The sequence below is a fragment of the Mytilus californianus genome, unplaced genomic scaffold, assembly GCF_021869535.1.
Source record: "Mytilus californianus isolate M0D057914Y unplaced genomic scaffold, xbMytCali1.0.p SCAF_11, whole genome shotgun sequence".
NCBI lineage: Eukaryota > Metazoa > Mollusca > Bivalvia > Mytilida > Mytilidae > Mytilus > Mytilus californianus.
The window spans coordinates 25581378-25606056 of NW_026262593.1; the positions used below are offsets into that span (position 1 = coordinate 25581378).

Genomic DNA, 24679 nt, shown 5'->3' on the forward strand with positions numbered 1-24679 from the left:
GCCCAATTATCTGACTATAACGTTGTATGGTTGCATTCGTGTACTGCCCTTTTTCACAACTCAACAATTCTTTAAACAGTCTATTTAATATCTCATTCATGAAATCCATCGGCAAATTCCGCCCTATGCCACCACCGTAATTAACTGTCCGATTGTGGATGATGTCCTCTCGTAATTTCTCCGGTAGCCAGCCATGTACTGATGCCAGTAACCTATGTGCCAGAATAAGATATTTTGGATGTTTTGAAGCAAAAAAATGAACAAGATCTAATTTCCAATGTGTAATCATTGCATTACCATCTGCTTCCCGTACTGCATCTCTTCTACACAATAATTTCAAACCAAGCCAGGCCATTGAACGACTATAGTTGTAAATATGATCCGAAATGTGTTCTGGTTTGTCAACACTTTTCTTTTCTCGCTTTCTTTTGCCTTTCTTAGCTGTTTTACAGGCATCTTGACAAAACCAGTCGCCTTTCGGAACATTTTCGGAATTGATATGGACACATTTCATATGGTACCATTCTCTGTTTGTAAAAGCAGATCCAGCCGCACAACCTATCATCGGCTAGTCATTTCCCAAGTTTTGTCTGCAATGGCAAAACGCGTACAAAATAGTACGGTTTCTACATTCCTCACTGCAGTGCCAGTTTTCGGGTAGGTTGTTCGGATCGATATCTGCACACATATTATGGAAAACTTCTCCATGTGTACAGTTTGTTCCTGCAGAGCATGCAATGGTGTCGTCGTTCAAATCTTCTCCACAACAAAATACGGGTGGTCCAGTCCCATCGTCCACTGTGAGAGCATTGGTGTTTGGTGTATGCCATAATCTTTGAACGACAGTGCTACATACATCCGTAAAATACCGATTACGTTGTTCAAAGTCATCATTAACAAGTGTGGTCTCAATATTTGCAGGCTCACTATCTTCATCTTCCATTTCCGTAATTTGCATTGTTAATAAGCAAACAAAACCCTCCGTGGCAAGACACATCAATTCTCATGCATGGGTAAAGTTATCGGAAACGTCAGATTTTACTGTTCTGAAGTTTTTTCAATTTTTTTTCAAATGGACTAACGTGCCTCTATCTGCTGCACTAGATCCTTTAAACAATAAATCATAAAAATCCTGAAGGAGCAGCATTTCCTTGTGAAATTCTTGTGCTGAAGGTTCGCATCCTTCCAATCTATCCCAGGGATTAAGACTGTTAGCCCTCGCCCTGTGGGCATCATTTCCCCTCTCACAACTAAGCCCGTCACCAAAAACAGCTGTCGTGTAAGGTTTTCCGTTTATTGACGGAACATATCGTTGCAGATTTTCATATATGGTTATGGCATCTTGTGTTGAAGATGGGTTAACATCAAACACGCCCAAGTTGACGAGCACACTTCTATGAGCAGACTCTGCAGAATGGTCATGAACAACGTGGGGTATAAAGCAATCGCTAAAATGATCATTAAACCATTTTAAATTACGTCCAATGATACGACCAACAATAATTTCCATTCTGTTTTTGACGTTTTTAAAATCTGATTGACTGGGAAAGAAAATTTCATGCGGCAAATCTATGGCTTTTTTTTACTGTATCGTCAAACTGCCATGGCAGGGTTGTCGTCGTAACACGATTTAAAGCCATGTAACCAAGTGCCATATTGATATACTTGTTGGTTGAAGTAAGGGTTGGGTGTCTTGATGTTAGTTTTTACCAACGTTATCCCAACACATTGTGAAACCTGGTTGCAACGTATGATTGGTGTCTAATCGAATTGATACAGCATGTATGGATTCGTTATCTGATGCCTCGGCAATACCATCATTTTCATTATCTTTAGAATCTTCATCGTTGTCCTCGACCTCTGTACTATCGCTCTCACTTTCTTCAGATCCATTCTCATTTGGTTCTCTATACTCATAAGAGATTTTATCATCCGAGTCAGATGGTTCATTAACTTCGTCTTCGATGTTTGGCACTGTAACTGCTACAGCATTCGACACGTCCATGTCTTCGTCCATGACGGTCATGTTTGATATGTCGTTGACATTTGTGAGCTGCTCTTCAATTTCTCTTTTGCAAGATGTTGCAGCCGAATCAAAATCGCGTCTGATATTATCAATAGCGGCAAGGGTTGCCTCATATCCCTTACATATCCCCATTTTTGACATCTGTTTGATAGTATCTCGCTTGAGATTTCCCCGCCAAAACTGGATAGATACTAGCGTAGGTATAAAGGAAGCCTTTATTGGAGCCTTAGCGTGAAGGAGATATGCAACTGCTGTTCCTATTTTTGGTTTTAAGTTGACTGTTTTTCCTTTGCACAACGTAGCTTCTTCCGACTTCCGCGTTATAGCACTTCTTAATACGTTGTATGTAAGTGGTGCTGATTTCTCAAAGTCGGACAAGGTCTGGGACCAGCTGAAATCTGTTATAGATGGAATATCTGCCTTCATACCAAGTGGGAAAGTTGTTTTAGGTTTTAAGATATCCTTTATTTCTTTACGCACAACTCCACTCACAAACCGCATAAATTGTCTTTTCGCCCCCTTTGTGGACTCGTACAATCCTTTATGGCTCTACCATACTGCCTTGCTCTCACAAACCCAATTATGGAATCCCATTTTGAGCCCTTCCTTCGTGGCTTTTTTCTGGAACAATGATTTTCCGGCTTTTTTGGCCTAGAAAGGAAATGTTTTTGGCATTAATGATTCAGAAATTTTATGCAAAAAGACAAATAAGTTAAGATAAATTTGTAATCTTTTACAGCCGATTGCATTAGGTGTGTAGGTAAAGGTAATATCTTTGGTTAGCTTGCTTGCTAGCTGAACCGTGAAGTCATTGTTTGGTTAGGTAAACTACCCTCCTTTAACTACATTACCCTTCCCTTTTCACGAATGTGACCTACCGAATTAGACTATTTACCGGATTTGTAAAAACATAAGCAACACGACGGGTGCCACATGTGGAGCAGGATCTGCTTACCCTTCCGGAGCACCTGAGATCACCCCCAGTTTTTTGTGGGATTCGTGTTGCTTAGTATATAGTTTTCTATGTTGTGTCTTCTGTACTATTATTTGTCTGTTTGTCTTTTTATTTTTAGCCATGGCGTTGTCAGTTTATTTTCAATCTATGAGTTTGACTGTCCGTCTGGTATCTTTCGTCCATCTTTTAAGAGTAGACTAGTCCGACAGACAACCGATCTATCTGTCTGTTGGACTAATCTACTTCGAAAAGAGGGTAGTATACTGTTCTTATAATGACTTAACAGTTCAGCTAACAAGCAAGCTTACCAAAGATATTACCTCTGCCTACACACTCAATGAAATCGGCTGTAATACAATACACATTTCATTGGGCTGACAGAGAGAGAGAGAGAGAGAGAGAGAGAGAGAGGCTAAAAACATTTCATATATATAAGGATGCAAAGAATACCTTCAGCGGGGTACTGGTAAATCTGGGTTTCTTTACTGTTGAAGACTGTTTTATTCCATCTGAGCCACGCTTCCCTCCAATGTAGGAATTGGCCTGAGTATTTCCCCAAAGTTCATGTAAAGAGGATTTATATCGTACTGTGTCATTAAGGTTTGACCAGCATGATGGACACAAAAATTGACCTTGACGTTTGTTAGATACAGGAGTGAACGGAACACCCGTTAATGCTGATAACTCATCTCTTGCTACTCCTCCAGAGGTTGTTGGCTTTTCCAAGGAAAACCTAAGGTATCCTTTATTGTCATGTCGTTTTTCAAATTCTCGATTACAGTTAGAACACGTTGCCATGATTGTACATGTACTAGTATCATGTGACGTGGAAAAAAGCGCGTTAAAAAGTCGAGATGGATGCCGAAAGTGTACGCACAAACTTCAATGAGATTAAATCTAGTTACAATATAAATTTTGAGCTGAAAAAAGAGCAGATCAAAGTAGCTGTAGCAGCCTTACAGAAGAGGAATGTTGTTTGTCTGCTTCCAACAGGTTTTGGAAAGACAATGTGCATGGTGTTGCCAGTCATTTTACAAATGGACAAAAATCCTATCACTCTTGTTATTTTCCCGTTATCGTCTTTGATAGACGATCAGATGTCAACCCTGGAAAACTGGAACACCAAGTGTGCAAAAATTACATCTCGGTCAGACATGCAAAAAGATGTTCTTACGGGCATTTCTAATGGAGAATATAATTTAATATTCTCTTCACCTGAATCCGTACTGAAACCATTCTGGAAGAAGGTCTTCCTTGGAAGTATTTGGCAGTCTCGTTTGTGTATGATATATGTGGACGAAACACACTGTATTTCTGAATGGGGGAAGATTTTCGGACAGACTATCAATCATTGCATGAACTGAGAAGCTTTTACAGTGCACCCGTAATGGCACTGACAGCAACCTTCACACAGAAGGTGAAGGATGACATCATGGAAACGTCGCAGTTGACAGATGCTGACACAGATATTATATTCAAGTCGCTGGATAGACCAAACATCTTCATTGAAATAAGAAAAAGGGACAGTACTGATTTTGAAATTTCACTAAAATGGCTCATTGATTATATCAGGGAAAACGGAGTAAATTCAAAGAAAATCGTAGTTTACTGCAGGTCAATTGATAGGGTGTCCGATTTATTCTTGTGTTTAAAAGACAACCTTGCATTACATGCATATGCAAATCAGGAGAAAAAGGCAAGTAACCTGCTTGTGGAAATGTTCCATAAGAGTACATCTGAAGACTCCAAAGAACGCATCCTGGAAGAGTTTAAACGGGAAGACAGCAGAATCCGATGTTTAATTGCTACTGTCGCATTAGGTATGGGACTGGACATCAGGGACATAGACCTTGTTATTCATATTGGATGTCCGAAATCAGTGTTGTCCTATTGGCAAGAAGCTGGCAGATGCGCTAGGAATGGCAGAGATGGATTCAGTTTTATTTTATATGATAACTTCACTTGTCGTTTAAAACCACCGGCAAATGTATACGCGATATCATAAACACCAGCACTTGTATCAGACGTCAAATTGTAAATTTATTGACCGTAGACAACTTCAAAGAAGACACAACAGATACAAAGAAATGCGAAGGATGCGATTTGTAGCACTGTCGGTGTCCTTCCTGTAAATGTTGTGCAGAGTGTTCAAAAAACTGTACGTGTCAAGAATGGAGCAAATTTAGTGTTGAAGAGTTTCTACAAACACCGAGAGATTAAAATTGCATTCGTTCTTTAACTGTCTTCTCTAACAACTTGCTAATATTCTTTGTAATAACTCGATTTTTGCAATACAAATGTTGCCTCGCCCGCTCTTATTTATTTCTATTGATACATACAAACTTAGTCAATAAAACGTTTGGTAAATGAGAATTGGCTCGCTTACCCCGTTGTATGAACTCGTATTTTGAAAGACATTTTTCGCCTCGTCCGCTCTCACAATTAGAAAATTCATTTCTGCTGATGCTTAACAATTTTGACAAGAGAACTTTTGGTGAATGAGAATTGGCTCGCTCACCCCCGTTGTATGAACTCGTATTTTGAAAGACATTTATCGCCTCGCCCGCTCTCACAATTAGCTATTCATTTCTTTAAATGGTAAACAACTTGGACAAGAGAACTTTTGGTGAATGAGAATCGCTCACCTCTGTTTTATGAACCTGTACTTGGAAAATCATGTATTGGCTCGCTCTCATTGATGCACTCTCATGGAACATTGAAACTTCATACCGTTAGCAGCTATCATTAACGTTCGAACTCGTATTTCGAAAGACATTCATCGCATCACCCGTTCTATTGACTACAGAACATTTAGTGAATTTGGCTCTCCCCCGTTATATGAACTCATATTTCGAAAGACATTTATTGCCTCACCGCTCTCACAGCTCGCCATTGATTTCTGTTGATGCTTAATTAACAACTTGGAGTAGAGAACTTTTTCTGAAGGATGATTGGTTTGTTTTAGAACCCATATTTTTCTATTCTGTATGTTTTTTGCCGATTATTCTCTATTCTGTAAACCCCATTCGTACCCTCTCACCACCTTTTATGGGTATAACTATAATTGCATGCCACTATTTTGTTTAGATTGCAGTAATTGGTCGTGTTTTCGTACGTTGTACAAAACTGACTCTAAATATTACCGTCAATTTCGTTTCATTCACGAATTCCTCAAAATTAAGAATCGGCACATATATTTGAAATAAAATGGCGAGAAGAAAATTGTTTGCCAACTGAAGATAAAAGTGATGGATAAGGAACATTATTTTAAACTATTTATGCGGTAAGAAGTTATTTTCATTCATATTTAGGTTGTTCCTAATAGTTTTATTTGTTTTGGCAGTGGGTTATTAATTTAAAATTTGCTACGAGAAAATAGCATCTATCGATAAGACTTCGGGTTTCAACATTGATAGTAAAAAAAAAATATCCGATAAAAACGTTGAATGTAAATGATATGAAACTCCGAAGTCTTATATTATAGGACTACTCTGTTTCAAAATAACAAGATTTTTAAAAGACTGTTCTAAAATGATAGGATTTAAATAAAGGAACTAAAAAAGCAGAAAAAAATAAAGTATGCTTGTTTTCAAGATAAAAGCCATTGAAAATTTGCCGGGAAACGATTCTCTCTAGATTTTTCATAATTTTAACATTGGTCGCTTTTTTGTTTCAAAAACTATGAAAAAATAACAAGTATCTTATAAGATTTTAAGATATGGCTTTTTAAACTATATGTAATAAAATTATGAAAAGAAAAGTAGGGGTTAGTGGGCAAAATTTTTTAATGGCAATACATGGATAAAACCAGAGGATTCCGAAAATCTGGCAGAAATTCAAAAACAAGAGGAGCAAACATCCTTTAGAGGAATTAACCTCACACATTGATAAATTCTACAGACTTGAATTCAAAATTCATGTAGATATAACATAAGTCCGGTAGTAATCCAGTTGTATAAATGAGATATACATTCCAATACAATCCTCTATTTCTTGGAATTATAGGTCAGTAGTTGTCTTTTTGTCATATCTTAAACTTTTTTTTTCTCATTTCGAGAAATTAGTATTGAAGGAAGAAAGTCTTTGTTTAATACATTCCTTTCGTAAAATCAGGGTGATGTAGACTCATATATTTATGAATATTGTTTTTGATGAATTGAAACATAACTTTATATGTAATTTGCTGTACAGTTTTACAAATTCAGTTCCTAAATCCGCTGAATGTGCACTGATTGATAATTAATTCTGGGAGAACATGATTTATTTATTAGTTTTTTTTTTTGAAAAGGGGGTGGGGAGGGGCTTTGAACTAGCTTTCAGTAACTGCAAGTAATGTTAGATCGGTCGGTGCGTTGTGTCTTTTGTCTTAATGCTTGATGTTTTTATGCTTCTTGTCAATCTGATTAGTCAAGCTATTCCTAACTGATTTTTACAGTTTGTTCCTATGTAGAGCTGTTATACCACTGTCCCATTTTAGGGGAGAGTTGAGCGCACACAAACATGATAAACTCCGCGATATTTACATTTCTTCCATTATTAAGCACCTCGGTGGTCTCGTGATACCGAGTGCGGGAGATCGTGGTTTCGAAACGCAGCCTCATCAAACCAAAGACTGTAAAAAGTATTTGCTGCTTCTCCGCTAAGCATGCGGTACTACGAAGTAAGAACAAAGACTGGTCGACTCGGAATAATGTGTGCAGGTAGGGTGAAATATCATCCTCATACTGTTACCTTGTAAACTAGCAGGTTAAAAATCGACTCTTAAAAAAGCGTGTCAGTCTATTACAGAGCAGGTTTCATATTCATATCGTACTAAAACAGTTCTCGTCCTAAAAATTTGCCACTGGACGTTAAATAGCTCAATCCATCCATCCATCTTCCAATGTTTAACGGTTATAGTTTGTCACGATGACAACCGTACATTGGCCATAGCTGATCAGTCTGTAGGAAAACTAATCTTTTATTATTCAATATTGAATGTTTATCCTTTAATATATTATTTTGTAATCATACTTAGATCTTTTGTCTATCCGGAACATTTTCTAGGAACTAAATTTAAGGTTTCTAATTAGATCATTTTCTGATGCACTATTATAAAGTAAGATATGAGAGAGAGAGAAAATACCACTGGGGGCAATAAGAAAAACATAATTAGGAGAAAAACGGTTAAAACCATCGAAATTTCATCAATTTGCAATATTCTAATAATATCTAAATCTTTATTTTGGGTAATACATAAATATTTCTTGGAGATAATGTTTAAATATAATCATAACAAACGTATCAAAGATTTTCATTGAAAATCAAACCTAATTTAATAACGGATGAAATGATCAATAAGGGTCTTTATGGGGTTTATAGAATAGAAAAATAAAGGACCAAAAGTACAGAAAAATGGACCAAAAAATAAAAAATATGAAAAAATATGCGCACCAAATAAAGGACAGAGAATAATGGGGTGATAAAATATAAAGAATAGAGAATAAAAGTGAAAAATATATAGAAATGAAAAAAAAATACCTAAAATTTAAATAATACAATAATAAAGGACCCTACCCCCCCCCCCCCCCTTTTTTTTAAATCCAGACCCTCATCCATAGCCGACGCAGAAAAAACTAAAACACACAAATGTGTACCGTATGTTTAACAAAAACATATTACGTTATTTTGTAACCTCCTTTGTATGACATTTAACCTATGCAATCGGTCAACATTGAGATTTAGAATGCCTTTTAATTTAAAAAAAAATATTATATTGTACAAAATTAAATTCAAATACAATTTTTCATTTAAACATTCAATTTCACAAATTCCATTTTAAAATATTTACGGCTAATTCCTACAGAAAAAAAAACCAAACCACAACGTATATTTATTATATATAACTTGACAGACTGTATCATATATGTGTTTCTTTGCACAAGTGACCTTGCCAAACATTCTGCCGCAACTATTTTCATTAGATATCATTTATACGTGTTTTATATGTACAAGAGCTAGAACAAGATCAACAGATGTACCAAAGTCCAACTCTGGAATAAAAACATTGTGAGATGTGTCAGAATTTGGGACGAAGTGGATAACGGGATCAAAGTCCAGAGTTAGCATAATATGTAGTTTGTACGTATAACCAAAGTTCTATTCCACTATGTGTATCATTAATAACGTTGTGTTCTGTTCCATACTTTATATTGTGGTTAATTCTGAAAGTTCAACTTTCCGTGCCGCCGTTTATGAACATGCTGTTATTATACCAACCGAGAGAAAAGCTTGGGTTCATAGGTCTACAGCGTTGGAAAATATGATGAAAAATTTTGAAATTTATAAAGTACAGGCAGAGATAGCTAACAAACAGGTATTTGATTTTTATTCTATTTATTCTTAGCACTCAGTTTCAAAATAAACCATATCTTGACTCTTATTTTAAGATTATGTTTTTTTTTTTGTTTTTTTTTGCAAAATAACAGTTTTGAATAAAAACGACATGTTTTGGGGGTTTTTTCTATTATTTTCCTTTTTACTAGGATTTCCAATTGTCTGTCGAAAGTCGTAGGTTCTTCCATCCATAAAAACTAACCCACGTGATATAGCCAAGTGGGTTAAAAAGGGCATTTAAGTAAGTAAGTAAGTAAATTATTTATTATAGTGACATGTGTTTTTCACAAAATATAATATAGTGAAATATAAAAAAACAATAATTAGAACACCCGACCCTTTGGGTCTATAAGTCACTTTAAACATTAATGACAATGGTACGACGGACAAAATAAGTAAATTTTATCGAAAATTTTCATATAAAAAGTTTTTTCTCTTACTGAAAGCTTGCAATAGGTATTTAGCAGTTTTTCTCGGATGTTGACATAGTAAATATTTAAACTGTTCTTCATTTGATAGTATACATAAATTGTCTATTTGTGAGAAATGTTGCAGTCGCAGATTGTTGTAAAAGTTAACATGGGTAATTTGTTATTTTCAATATAACAAAAAATATTTTGCATTTGTTAAGAAAACAAATTTCTTTATTTCAAATGAAATGCATTTATATCTCAAAGTTTGCAAATTGCTTTAAAGATCTTAATTTTCAGCAATTTTACAATCCAAGAAGGCGGAAGACTTCCGATCTACCTTAAGCGTGTCTTTCTAGTACAAAGCAGGCTATATTTATAATACATTGCATATCATTGTTCTGAATATGAGACATTTGCCCCGGGCATAAACATCCATGAAATTAATTTTAACGTTCTGGATATATCGCATGCATGTGACAGTTGCCCTAGACACTAAGCATCAATCAATTAAAGATAGATCAATTTTAAGTCTACAAAATTCTATAAAAATCAAAGCTACATATATTTTTTTCAGAATGTCAATATTTTAGTATTTCCAGAAGACGGATTGTACGGTATGGGATTTTCCAGAACCGGATTAGAATCATATTTGGAATATATTCCCGATCCAAATGAAAAATGGAATGCTTGTAACTTTCCGGACAAATATGAAAATACGGAAATTCAAAGAAAACTTAGCTGTATTGCAAAGGACAATTCTTTATATCTTGTTGTAAACATGGGTGACCATCAATCCTGTAATTCAACAAACGATACAAAATGTCCACAGGATGGCCACTATCAATTTAACACAGACATCGTTTATAATCCAAAAGGTGAGCTTATTGCAAAGTATCACAAAATTAACTTGTTTTATGAAAAGCAGTTTGATACACCACCTGTTTCGGAACTTGTGACCTTTGACACACCTTTTGGAAAATTCGCTATGTTTACATGCTTCGACATTTTGTTCAAGATTCCTGCTATAGATTCGTTAAAAGTACAAGGTGTTGGGAACGTCGTATTTCCTACAGCTTGGATGGATGCTTTGCCCTTATTGGCTGCTATTCAATTCCATTCTGCATTTGCAGCTGGAGCAAAGGTCAACTTTTTGGCGGCAAACATAAATCTTCCTTCATTCAAATTTCACGGGAGTGGAATATACTCCCCGGAAGGATATGGGGCATTTTATTACAGCGAAAAACATGGCGGAAAACTTTTGATAGCCAATTTATCAGTTGTACAAAATGGCAATTTTATAACGAAAGACATATATAGAAGACCAAAATATGACCTTGAATCAAAGAACGAATCAAGCCAGTTTTATTCTCACGTTTTTCATGATTTATTTACCTTTGTGTCATTGACAAACGCGACAGGGAATATAAGCGTTTGTAATGGAAAACTTTGTTGCCATCTTAAGTACGAGCGGTCTAATGGCGGATCTGAAAATTACGCGTTTGGCGCCTTTGATGGTTTACATACATATGAAGGTGTGTATTATATCCAAGTTTGCACTCTGCTGAAATGCAAATCTTCATCTAAGGACAGTTGTGGCAAACCAGTAAAAACAGCCTATACACGTTTTACAAATCTGAAAATGACAGGAACATTCGGAACTCCTTATATTTTCCCGGAAATCCTACTTACAGATAATGGTACATTAAAACTATCTTCTGGAAACTTGTGGAGTTACGACAGAGGAACATTACAATCAGAACGAGGATTTGAACTTCCTGTTATTAGTGTTGGAATGTTTGCTAGAGATTATCTTCTGGATGCAGATATACAGCCTGTGGGAGATTATGGAACGAATATTGCATTTTGTTGCAAACCGTCCATCATTGTAACCATATTTGTTTATATTTTATCATGTAGTTTTCTATTTGTTGTATAAAACAGCAATTGGCTAATGCAAATCACTTTTTAAAATTTACTTTAAGGTACAGTAGAACTTTTTACAAATGAAAACAATAAACCATAACACCAAAACAAAAAAAAACCTTATAAAATCTATGTAACTGGTCTGTATAATTATATAAAAATAAGAAGATGTGGTATGATTGCCAATGAAAAACTCCCCTCCAGAGACCAAATGATATAGAAATTAATAACTATAGGTCACCCACCGTACGGCCTTCAACAATGAGTAAAACCCATACCGCATAGTCAGCTATAAAATGCCCCAAAATGACAAATGTAAAACAATTCAAACGAGAAAACTAACGGCTTGATTTATGTACAAAGCAATGAACGAAAAACAAATATGAAAATCCGGAACAAACGACAACCACTGAATAACAGGCTCCTGACTTGGGACAGGCACATACAGCCCGTGTTTATTTTCTCTCAATAGGTCGATTGCAACTTAAAGTTATCATTTAACTTTCTATATTGAATAAGTCTTTCAAACGACTAGCTTTCAGATTTTGACGATTTTTAAAATTGTAAATAGTTTATTTATTATCAGATGGTTGATTTATTTTTTGTATTGATAAAAAGCCAAGTTCTTTAATCGGCAATGATTTTGATAATAGGTCTAGTTATATACGAAATTAAGTCTGTGTCTGCTGATCAGCCCTTTTGCCATAAAATTGTAACAGGCCGTAGTCTTCGGGGTCTGTTTCTAGTCTTACGGTTATGAAATATTTTAATATTGCAAAAGTTGTAGAACATTTAATAGCAATATTTTGCAATATAATAATTGTATGTTGTTAGTGATGTACACTTAATCTGAAGTAGTATCCTTTGATGTACTCTTCAAATTAGAGCACGTCCACGCATATAGCTATCCAAATTGAAAACAGTTTTCTTTTTCAGACTAAAACTATGCTGCAGGCTTCATCATATAGTATACATACATGTACATCTAATCACATTTTAATTAGTTAATGAACATACATATAAAAATAAGGAGATGAGGTATGCTTGCCAATGAGACAACTATCCACCAAAGTTCAAATAAAGTGGATGTAAAAGCAATTATATACAACCGTAAGGCCTTCAACAATGAGAAAAACCCATACCGTTTAGTCACTTATAAAAGGCTCCGACATTAAAATATGAAACAATTCAATTGAGAAAACTAACGGCCTAAATTATAACAAAACAATTTACGAAAAACAAATATGACAGACATGAACCAACGACAACCACTGAACTACAGGCTCCTGACTTGGGACAGGCACATAAAGAATGTGGCGGGGTTAAACATGTTTGTAAGCGCTCAACCCTCCCCTAACCTGGAACAGTGATGTAACATCACAACATAAGAACAAATTATGAAAATCAGTTGAAAAAGGCTTAACGTACTCATCAGATCGATACAAAGAAGAAAAACATCAAACAAAAACACAGACCGGACGTGGCAGTGTATTTATCCATCCCTCATCCCTAAGTACAGATCTGAGAGTAATCGCAGCTACTGACAGCTAGTTCAAAGCCAATAACAACTAATAAAAAAATCATGTATCTAAGACTAGAATATCAATCAGTACACATCCATCATCCATTGTATTTAGTGTAAAGTCGTCATTAACATTCAGAGAAAAACATGACCTTGTGCAATGCCAAAATAAAGGTATCGACAGATTGTAGTAAAGCGCATATGTATATAACAAAACTATTTAGTATGATATAATTTGTTCTCTCTCTACATTTTTACAATTGTTAGTTCACTCTAAATTTTCACGATAGAAAAATCGCAAAAGAGATGTTCTAGACGTAAGGTTTTATTTTTTCGTAAGGACAAAGACAAACTTATTACTCTCTCTCTCTCTCTCTCTCTCTCTCTCTCTCTGATTGCGTAGCAACAGATGAAAATAAATACTAAGTACTAGTGGTCAATTCGCAAAAAATCCTCTTAATCTAAGGTCATCACTAGACTTCTTCGATCCGGAACTAACACTCATGCTGAAGAGGGGCGTCAGTTTGGCTTTGTGCGATGTCAACACAGTCGACCCACATGCAGAACCTATATTAAATTTGTGTTAGTACATATTTGCCACTTAAATTAAACAATCAATCAACCCATTCAGAAAACTTTAAAAACCTAGAGCTCTTTATGATTTCTCTTCCATTGTGAGTTTCAAAAAGATAAATAAAATGAGTTTTGTTGTTAATTTATTACTTAAAGTTTCTATAATCCTTGTTATCCTGTAGACCCTTTGTTGTTCTATTTCACAACTAGAAAGATAAGAGATTGTCAACCGAATTCCAAAGCTGATTATTTTGATTTGTACAATGATCTTGATACCGTCAAAGAAAGATTTCATAACATTGTATGATTAGACACATGATAATAACATGTTCAAAGTGTTTGACCGAGTTTATAAGTTGGGTTTTTTTTTCCCTCTAATACATCTATACATTTTTTAAAAGAAATAGTATATAACTAAATTAACATTATATAACAAACAGTAATTTATGTATTACAAATAAGTAAATGTTTCTATTAAATGCCTTTTAAAGTCATATGAAACTTCAAATTAAAAAAAATAAATATGTTTCATATACTTGAATGGCTAAGTTTTACTTTAAACAAGTGCACGTGAACTTTCTTGTAAAAAAAATCCTTTATATTATCAAAATCTTCATAAATGTATTGCTATTGAATTATTGTCTTCCCGTACATCAATTCGTCGATATTGTCCCGTATGCAGTGAGCTCGTTAGAACTTCAACCAACGCACAGCGAAAGTGCGAGGGGGAAACCGTGATGAAAGAATGTAAACAAACGTGCACTGGAAGGTAAATAGTAATAACTGATTCTGAAAGAACAAATTTGATACAACATATCATTTAACAACGGCTAAGGATTTAATTTATGGTATGTCCTGCTACTAATGATAATTATGTTAAGTCAAATTGTAAACTCTTAATATGAACAAAAGGAGATTTTTGGTACACGCTAATGCCACAGCAACCCAACGACACGAATGTTTATTTTTGTCGTTTTAAATTGCTCACCAAGTGTTTCATTGATGTTATATCAATTTTTTCTTTTTATTCAAATGTTTACAGTTTTACTGTAATAATTTGCTCAGTCGCAAGACCCACACACAAATAGCAAGAAGAAGGAAATATGTTTGGAAGATGCTTTTTCATAGTATTTAAAAGTTGAGACTTGACAAATGTTGTTCATTAGAAAAAGAAAGAAATTTGTTTCTGTCATGAACTTGCCTATAAGCGATAAGAAGATAAAAAAGACCAATCAAAAACGATAAGAAGATACAAAAGGACCAATCATAAACGATAGGAAGATACAAATGGACCAATCTAAAACGATAAAAAGATACAAAAGGACCAATCAAGAACGATTAGTCTCATCCTTTATCCTGCGAAATTTTATATTTTCAACTCAAAATTTTACATTTGTTCAAGTTTTAGAGTTAACGAATTTGCATGTATTGGTACTTTTCATATGAATTTGCAGTACGAAGGGTAACCCCAGTTTGTTGTAATATGAGCCTTATTATAGATAAATACTTATTTGATTGTACCATAGGGAAAGTCACAGGTGCCACTAGTGAAGCAGGAATCGCCCACTCTTCGGGAGAACCTGAGTTGAACCTATTGTTTGTTGTGGTTCGTGTTGCTTAATTAATTTTCTGTGTAGTATTTACGTTGTTGTTTGTCTTATCTTTTCCCATGGTATTGAGTCAAATTCTTCTACATGATGGTTTGATTGCCTTCTCGGTATTCTCATGTTTTTTTTATTTCAATACTTTTGACTACAGCAGTAGGTATAAAGATGAAAATGATTATACAAATAATACACTGAACACGAACCGGTTGGAAGAATACATGATAATACTAGCTAAAACCGACGAATCATATTTGAAACGATGTTACATCATCACAATAATAAGAGTAATAGTATATCCAACAACAAATGTATCCCAATGTTTAAAGCTCAATAAGTATTTACAATTTTTGCAGTTATTCTGACATAATTATTGTAACTCTCATAGTTTTTGAACGCACCTAAAATCGGTTTCAACTCCCTGTCTAAGGACCAAATATGACAGTGAAAAATTACAGTATTATAGATAGTTGGTTTGAGAATTTCATGAACAATAATGTGCCGTCTCGATGTAGTATATCAGAGATTTCAATCTACTCAAACAAGATCTGTATATAAAATATGACGCTCCAATTAATGAATTAATAAAAACTCCATTAAAAGAACTTTTATTTCATATCTAGGTAACAAAAATAAACAACAACACAGTAAATTAAAAAAAAAGCGATACAAGTATACAATACTGATTAAAAAAGCACTAAGTCAATTGTATGATTCAAATAAGTCTTGATAACAAAATATTAATATTTCTGAAAAATGATGACTAATAAATCATATTCATGGCTCTACAATCTGTTGATACCTGTATCTTGGCATTGCACAATGTCATGTTTTTCTCTGACTCTTACATAGGCAAAATTTGCTCACGTGAATGTCAAATGAAACTCAAATGAAATTCACGTGAAAAATTTCACGTGAGATTCACCTCAAACGAGCTTATTCATGAAACGTGAAAATGTTCATGTGAATTTCACGTGAATTAAAATTTACATGGATCTCACGTGAAAAATACGTGAATTTCACGTGAACATTTAAAAAAAATGGTATTTTTCATGATTTTGATTAAATTTGAAAATTAAAATGTTATTTGAATAACTTCACGTGATTTTTAAGTGAAATTCACGTGAGTTTCACATGACATTCACGTGGAACTCACATGAACTGATTTTACGTGATTTTCACGTATACATGTTAGCTCGTTTAAGGTGAAATTCATGTGAGTGAAATTTACCTGAGTAATGACGTCTTTACAATAAATCCATTGGATATTGGATGTGTACTGATTGATATTTTAGTCTTAGATGCATGATTTTTTATTAGTTGTTATTGGCTTTGAAATAGCTGTCAGTATCTGAGAGTACTCTAAGATCTGTCCTTAGAGTAACTTTTGTTGTGGCGATGTATAAATTCCCGGCCACGTCCGGTCTGTGTTTTTGTTAGATGTGTTTTATTTCTGCTTTGTGTGTCGATCTGATGAGTTAAGCCCTTTTCAACTGATTTGTTTAGTTTGTTCTTATGTTGTACTGTTACACCACTGACCCGGGTTAGGGGAGGATTTAGCGCCAGTAACTAGTTTAACCCCGCCACATTTTATATTTGCCTGTCCCAAGTCAGTGGTTGTCGTTTGTTGCTTTATATCATATTTGTTTTTCATTTATTGTTTGTATATAAATCAGGCTGTTAGTTTTCTCGTTTGAATTATGTTACATTTGTCATTTCGGGACCTTTTATAGCGGACTATGTGGTATTGGTTTTGCTCATTGTTGAAGACAGTACGTTGACCTATAGTTGTCATTTCGTCTCTGGTGAACAGTTGTTTCATAGGCAATCGTACCACATCTTCTTTTTTATAGTACTACATAAAATTATTTAGAAAAAAAAATCCCAAGCTTCACAAATATGTATTTGTTTTGTAGCATTCCAATACAAATCAAAAATACATGGCGTTTAAAAATACCATTGGGACGATATCATTTGATTTAAGATCAATAGAGATATTTATCATTGGCCAATCTTTCTCACGATCTTAGATTGAAAGTTTATACTAATGTTGATGTATTTTGAAATATTCACCCAAATATCCGTTTTTATTAAGATTTACTTTAATTTGAAAATTCATAGTGAATTATTTGTTTTACCGTACAGACAGCATAAAAGGGGGATTGTACACGAAACAATTGATATAAAAATACACCATTATCACACATAAAAAATCACAAATGATGGACAACTCACTATCTTGCATACTTTTTTACAATTTCTTATATATAGCAACATGCATCAAGTGAGAGCCAATAATGAATAAAGAAATATACAAAAATTAATTCAACAATTTCATAAATATCTAGTAAAACAATTTGGAACAACGTGGTCAAAAATGAAAAATGTATGTACTTTAACGAATATTTGGAACTTACATTATTACATTGTCCAGCTATTGTCATATTAACTATGTTGTTTACATTTTCATATCAGACATGCTTAGGGTATTTTTATGTGTATGTCTGATTTTGGTGCTTTAAAACAGATAGATTACTAATGAAAATAAATTTGATGTTGCCTCAACGAAATATAAGCAACATATTCTGAAAATATTTCGGTGACAAATATATGCATTATGCCACTGTTTTAAATTTTCTGTTAACTCTTTCCATTTTAAAAATGGAAACAATCATAATTATTTATTTAAATATTGGTATTTCAGTATATTATAGAGATTATCGTTATTCACGATTGTCAGTATATTTAGGCGATAAATCCTTAAAATTAGTTTGTTTTGTTAAATTAACAATAATCCATGTATCTCATATTGATTAGTTAAAAATCATAATGTATATACATGTACATGAATTTCATACATTTTTTTCATCCAGTAATTATAGGGGCTAAAATATTTCAAATTCCAATAAAACAAAATGTTAAGCTCTATGACATTTCTGTTCAATTCATTCGCTACAGAGCTTGACACGTCTGTATAGTGCCCTTTTAATGGTTTTTGGACATATTTTTGTCGTTAAATAGCCCTAATATTCTTTCTTCACAAAATGTTTGAAGCAGAAAACCTTATTTTCTCCGGATAATTACTCGGCAATATCTTATTTCCGTGTCTATCCATTAATCTGATTACATTTTGATCTCCTGCTCTCACAGTACAACTAAACGATTACGAGCCAGAATAAAAATTCAAATGACCAATGTTTGAAGACAATGCAAATTACAACAATCAAAGCTTTAAAACATAAAGATATGCGAAAAATATATTTTCATAGATATTTACCTGTAATTTCGACGCTTGAACAACATTACATATATCCATAAAGTAAATTAATTTAATAGTATTCGTTATTTCTAACTCAAAGTCAAATTTTTCTTTGCACTTCAATTAAAAACACCTATTAACCTATATTGTTTTGTTTTCCCTTTACAGCAAATATTATACTTTAAACTGAAGTTTTGCATCACAAGGTATTCTATGCAATTAAGTCATTCCTTACAAGCGAAGTCTAACGGATACCATATTCGCATTGGGTCTGCTACATAAATGTGGATGACATATCACAATTTGATACATGCTCTACTTTCAAAAGTTTGTATTTTCATCTATTGTTTGAATCGTCCCAACACTATGCCAAGATGAAGAAGCTGATGACTGCCTGCTTAAATGACCTCTACATTGTCCGAAAAGTTCCTTGTACAATGCACCGACTCTCCTATTGAATACAAACACAAAAAAGATAAAAAGACCTTGCGAACAGTTAAAAATTATAAAAAATACTCCAACTACATGAAGCACAATACAAACTGTGTTTGTTGGCTTTTCGGAAAAGGAACTTATAATTGAAGATGCAAGTCCAAAAATCCAGGTAAACCCCATTACGGTAGACATGCGCACATACAATATAACGTCATGTTGTCCGATTGCGTTACTGACAGAAGAACGTCTGGTTCTAAGAGAAACCATTTTTGTTACGGACCGTATACAAATTATGGTTCGAATGAACATTATTGCATTTGCAAGTAGTATCACTATCATAGGCAATCCAAAAGCAACAAGTGCGGCGACAGGCTCCTGAATCCAACAGCCAAACTTCTGTCGATAAAGTTTAATTATTGTTGGATTGTCTGTTTGGTTGGAAAAACTATCATCTGTATAGTATTCATAAGAGGATCCAGATGATCCACCATAGCCAATTCTAAATTTTGGAATACACTTTGTAAAATCAATAATACTGCATATCCCAACAATCAATGCTGGAGATCCCCATGCATATAGAGAATACATTGGGAAATGCTTCTTGGTTCGGCGAACTCGAGTGAGAATACACTTGTTCGCAAATGTTTTAAACACATCGTATGACATTACGTTCATCCAGAAAAAGGAAGCAAGAAAGATAAAATGAAGGAACACCCCAACTATCGGACAAATGATGTCGCTACTGTTGTCAATTGAACCCGAAATTATAAAAATTAATTCACCGAAGCATAACGACAATGTCAGACACATCATATTCAAACCAGGCAAGTTACGCAGCTTAGCAAATATGCTATAAGTGACAATCACTGCCGTAAGTACAACAATTGAAATGATTCCAAGCACAAAACTTAGATAACCCTCCGCTTTTAGAACGCCCTTATAACTAGCACCGCAACCAAAACTGATTTCGCTCAACGGTGGTTCGATAAAATACGACTTTGGAACACAAACTTGTATATCTGTTGAATTTTCCATGTTATTCACATATTCGTATTGGTTCATGTCAAACACTAAATTGTTATCTAGAAAGACCGATGAATTTCTTAAACGAGTGTAATTTGAACTTGCTATTTGAAATCGCGCGCAATCCTTATTTGCTATTTTTGGCATGTCACATAAGAATACATACATGTATGAAGAAACATCCGAAATATTTCCAATCTTGCCTGTCACCCAAAACCACAGATCATACATGCCTGGGGGATAGAAGTTACCAGTACTATTCACATATATGCCGGTAATATTTCTACCTGAACTTTCATCCAAGCGAACAATAAAGTCGAATTCATTATCGAATTTTTGATCTTTTTGTCCTTTTGTGCACCATAAATCAAGTTGTACTGTCGTTTTTGCACTCGGGTTATCGGTTTTAAATTCAGTTCCGTTAATTGTAAAGTAAAAGGCACCTTTCAAGTTTAGTATTTTGTTTTTAAGTGTATCGTTCAATGAACGATTGCTTCCTTTATCATCGGATGGGACGAGAGAAAACGATATTTCTGCAGTTACAGATACCAAATTCTCCGGTAGATGATACTCAGATAAATGTGTATTACAGTGAGCATTTGAATGATTTCTATTATTTAAAGCATTAGTTGCGTCTCTAGATACACCAATTCGACGAATTTCCACCTTTCTATCAGGAGATGTGCCGTTTAGTAAATTAATTTGAAAATTCAATACTCGGTCTATACTAATGTTTAACATGCTTGCAAATGCTTCTGAAATATCGTCACAAGCAATCGGATCCTTTAATACTTTTACATCTCGGCTGCTTACATTGAATCGGTATATCAACTGAATGGGATAGTCATTTTGGGTTGCATCCTCGATATGTTGTTGTGAGAATGAATCATACTTTTGAGTTTTTGGAATACATTTTTTATCAATCAAAACATATCCATCCTTACAAACAACTCTACGACATTCTTGAATGTTCGGATCGTATATTTCGTTATCTTCGCAATGATGTTCCATCACCGGTTCGATCCCACTCGTACTAAAAAATACATGACCTTTTCCATTTATGCCGAAATTCATCAAGATTTGAAATGATAGAGGATATTCACCGGAAGATGTTTCGTCACTACGATCTATAAACCGATGATAACGGCTGCGCTGTTGGTGCATTTCTTGCAAATTCATTGCTGCATACCTTGTACAGAGTAACTTCCCTTTAGGCTTAAGTGGGTAAACGAAGGGTACACATTTTGCAACATCTTTGAATTTCCGGAGAAGAATCATTGATTGTTTGAAATCGAAAAACCGTAACGGTGAATACGAATTATAAACAAGCTCAACTTCCCAAGTGGTAATATTACGAATGCCATGACAACGTGCGCAGTAGATATTTTTATATATGTATCCACGGTTATCGGTTACGGGAACTAACTCTAAGTCGATGGCGCACTTGTCAAACTCGTCAATAGATCTAGAAGAATGGCAAAGATGAACATCATTAACGTTTGGTGCCCAAAGTGGGCATTGATCAATCATAACAAAGGGTACATCAGAAAATAAAGAAATATTGTAACAGCTTCCAAATATTCCATAGGTGATATCATCCATTAAAATTTCATGTTCTTTTTTGGTACGAACCGATTTTTTCCTTTTTCCTGTTTCTTTATTTTTTGCAAGTCTCTTGTTAATAATGGTTTGTATGTTTACTTTATAATTTTGTTCTGGATCACTTGTGTTCAGTGCTGAACCTGAACTGAAATGAGGACCTTTATCTATAAGATCGACGGAAGTTTGTCTGTTTTTATTATTCACTGACGTCATTTGCCATATCCTTTGTGAAAGTAAATCAGCATATTTTTGTTTCATCAGTCGTTTTTGTTCGGTAAAATCGTCCATTCCTCGTAAATCATCGTCAAGATTCACTGAAATAGGAATACAGTTTGCAATGAATAGTACCAACCATATTGATGTCATATTGATGAAAACTATAAACCACACACAGATAGTCATATTTGTCGATGATGATGGTGATGGTGAAGGTGGTGATGATGAGGGTGGCAATTATGGAGTTCCATCACTGCCCTGTCTAGCAACAACTCATTTCTAAATAATGCTCCTCTGTTTGAACGGATAACCCTGGAATCATAATCATTATCTTTTTAATTTCAAAGTTCGTATAAAAAGTAAAATCCGACTTCACAAAGTGAATCTCTGAGTAACTATTCTATGACATAAAGTCAATGAAAATATTTCATATCACTAACTCAAACTGAACGTCCATCTAAACTGATTTTAGTACACACACTGAACGATCTATTGTCTTATCATTTCGTAGGTTGTATAGATGTCACCATATGCTAAATCTCAAATGTAAACTGGCTTGTCAGTTCCTTATCATTGTAATAGATTTCTGTTTAGGTCTGAAGTGTCCTCAAAAGCGATTAACTACACATTAACTGTGGGATTAACCTTAAGTATTACGTAAACAATGGACATATTTTCATTTCAGTTATATCGTCAAATATTGTCATATCTTTGAATTCTGATTAAAAGCTAAAATCTTTGAATTCTTGTGGGTTTTTTTTTCAATTTCTGAGTTGCCATTTGTCCTTTACTTGACGTATTGTAAAAGAGGTTAGGTCAGTATTCATAATAGATATCAGTACAACATGTTGCTATTTAATTTCAGCGTATGTAGTTTTGTTATCGCAAGCTTTATACAGTTGTTGAAATACAATGATTCAAATATAATATCTAATGCAGCATGTAGCTTTAGTGTAGTACAAAAATTGTCTCTTTGACATATTCCCCATTTCCATTCTCAATTTTATTACAGTTACAATAATGTGAATGTATTAACTGGTGTTTGTCGTAGGAAGAGAGAGACGTATGTGAGTTTGCTTGACATGCCCGCATATAAGCAGCCCTCTTCAAGTTTAATTTTTTTATACATAGTTGAATAGTTAAAAAAAATGAGGCAGCAAATACTTAGGACAAATTCAGAACTCATAAGCCGAAGAGAAACTGACAAATCCAGGGTAAAAACGACGAAAAGACAAACTAGCCGACAAAATACCATATAGAAAACCAAAGATTCAGCAACCCGAACAACATTAAATACTGGTAGTGATCTCATATGCTCCAGAAGGGTAATCAGATCCTGTTCTACTAGTGGCACTCGTGTCATATTTTTTTTGCTGAAAGGGAGTAGACCAGGGTTAAGGGATATAACTCTATAAATCAGTAATACGTTTGAAATAGGCAGTTTTTTTAATGCTTTTTAAGGATTCATGTGATACAGAATTAAAATAATCTGTGTTAACTAGAAGCTAATAATATATTGATGAAAATGGTTGACACAAACTTAACAATTATTTCTTAGACTTTGGTATATACTTGCTGAATTTTGATTTTGTCCACAAATGAAATGCAAATACCGACTAGTGAAAAATAATATGAGGCAGGTGTTACCTGTGAAAGATGACGAAGTCCGTATATTTACATTTTACAAAGTATGACCATGGAAGTAATATCTAAATATTACTTCCATGGTATGACAGATAACGATAATCCCTAACATTTAAAAACATTCGGTAACTTTTAAGATACCCTACATCATCGGTTTCTTGACATATGACTGGACAATGAATAACTCTTCAAAATAGCAAATTTAACAAAAAGAAAAAAGTAACAATTTCCTAGAATATATTTTTTTAATTATTTGAAATACTGAAATGTATCCGCTGCTGGTCCCTTTGTTTGGAAATTTTAATTAGGACGTCAATTTCAATGTAAAAAATTAAAAGCTTTCTTTGGGTAACTTTGTTTCGTATATTGTTTAATCAAAACTATATTAATGTATACCTTAAAACGACGAAGATACAAAATCGGCTTATTTTCAATTATCTTTTTATTAATACAGAAAGTTGCCTGATTGAGCAGTTGAGTTTCCCCCAGAACTCATGGTTTTTTTATATGAAAATCACACGTTGAATAAGCACTAAAATTATGTCATTACGTACACAAACAGAATACATTCAAAATATTCTTCAGCATGATTATTATTGTCATTATTCTCCATGTTAATCAGACATACAAAGTTGTGGGAAATTGTACGATATCCATTATGAACAGGAACAAGGCAATGTGCAAGTGCAACTCTTGCGAAAAAAGTTAACGATAATTGATTCATTAGTTTATTGATTTTAAGATAGATTTTTCTTTTTACTGATTTTCTTACTACTATTAAGGACTTCGTTCTCACTGTGATATCATTACAGTATAAAAGAACAATTCAAAATTCATGTTGATATGTTTCTTTTAATTATCAAAATTTGTCGTGTATCTATGCTCGTGGATAAGTTAACTTGAAGCCACTATTGCTTTTCATAAATGTAATCCGTACATTTTGTACGTAATGTCAACTTTGTGTTTAATGATAACTTACTGAACACTTTTTAGACGCAAGTATACCTTTGAAGATCGTATGATGGTCTGTTCTCTGTGTGTGTGTGGGTGGGAGAGGGGTAGGGGTTTCTATTTTTGGTTATATTCTTTAAAGTGTTCGTTAATTTCTT

The 24679-nt window shown here is 34.1% G+C and overlaps 3 protein-coding genes across 3 annotated transcripts; 2 read left to right on the forward strand and 1 right to left on the reverse strand.

The window, feature by feature from the left end:
* Positions 1–4135: 4135 nt before the first annotated feature.
* On the forward strand, positions 4136–4986 carry LOC127720837 (ATP-dependent DNA helicase RecQ-like). Its single transcript, XM_052227586.1, is given in 2 exon segments — positions 4136–4307; positions 4310–4986. Coding segments are annotated over 2 exon segments (849 nt in total).
* Positions 4987–8952: 3966 nt separating this feature from the next.
* LOC127720838 (pantetheinase-like) lies at positions 8953–11705 on the forward strand. Its single transcript, XM_052227587.1, has 2 exons — positions 8953–9336; positions 10344–11705. The coding sequence occupies exons 1-2, from the start codon at positions 9130–9132 to the stop codon at positions 11703–11705; spliced, it is 1569 nt and encodes a 522-aa protein (XP_052083547.1). The 5' UTR covers positions 8953–9129.
* A 4332-nt stretch (positions 11706–16037) lies between these two features.
* On the reverse strand, positions 16038–20120 carry LOC127720839 (probable G-protein coupled receptor Mth-like 2). The gene has a single exon (XM_052227588.1). The coding sequence runs from the start codon at positions 20118–20120 to the stop codon at positions 18972–18974; it is 1149 nt and encodes a 382-aa protein (XP_052083548.1). The 3' UTR covers positions 16038–18971.
* Positions 20121–24679: the final 4559 nt, after the last annotated feature.

Excerpts from the sequence above, each read along its gene's own strand:
- LOC127720838 (XM_052227587.1), top strand. The coding sequence starts at position 9,130 with ATGTGTATCATTAATAACGTTGTGTTCTGTTCCATACTTTATATTGTG. Across the intron at positions 9,337-10,343 it reads CAGAGATAGCTAACAAACAG|AATGTCAATATTTTAGTATT; the intron begins GTATTTGATTTT and ends TATTTTTTTCAG.
- LOC127720839 (XM_052227588.1), bottom strand. The coding sequence starts at position 20,120 with ATGGAAAATTCAACAGATATACAAGTTTGTGTTCCAAAGTCGTATTTT.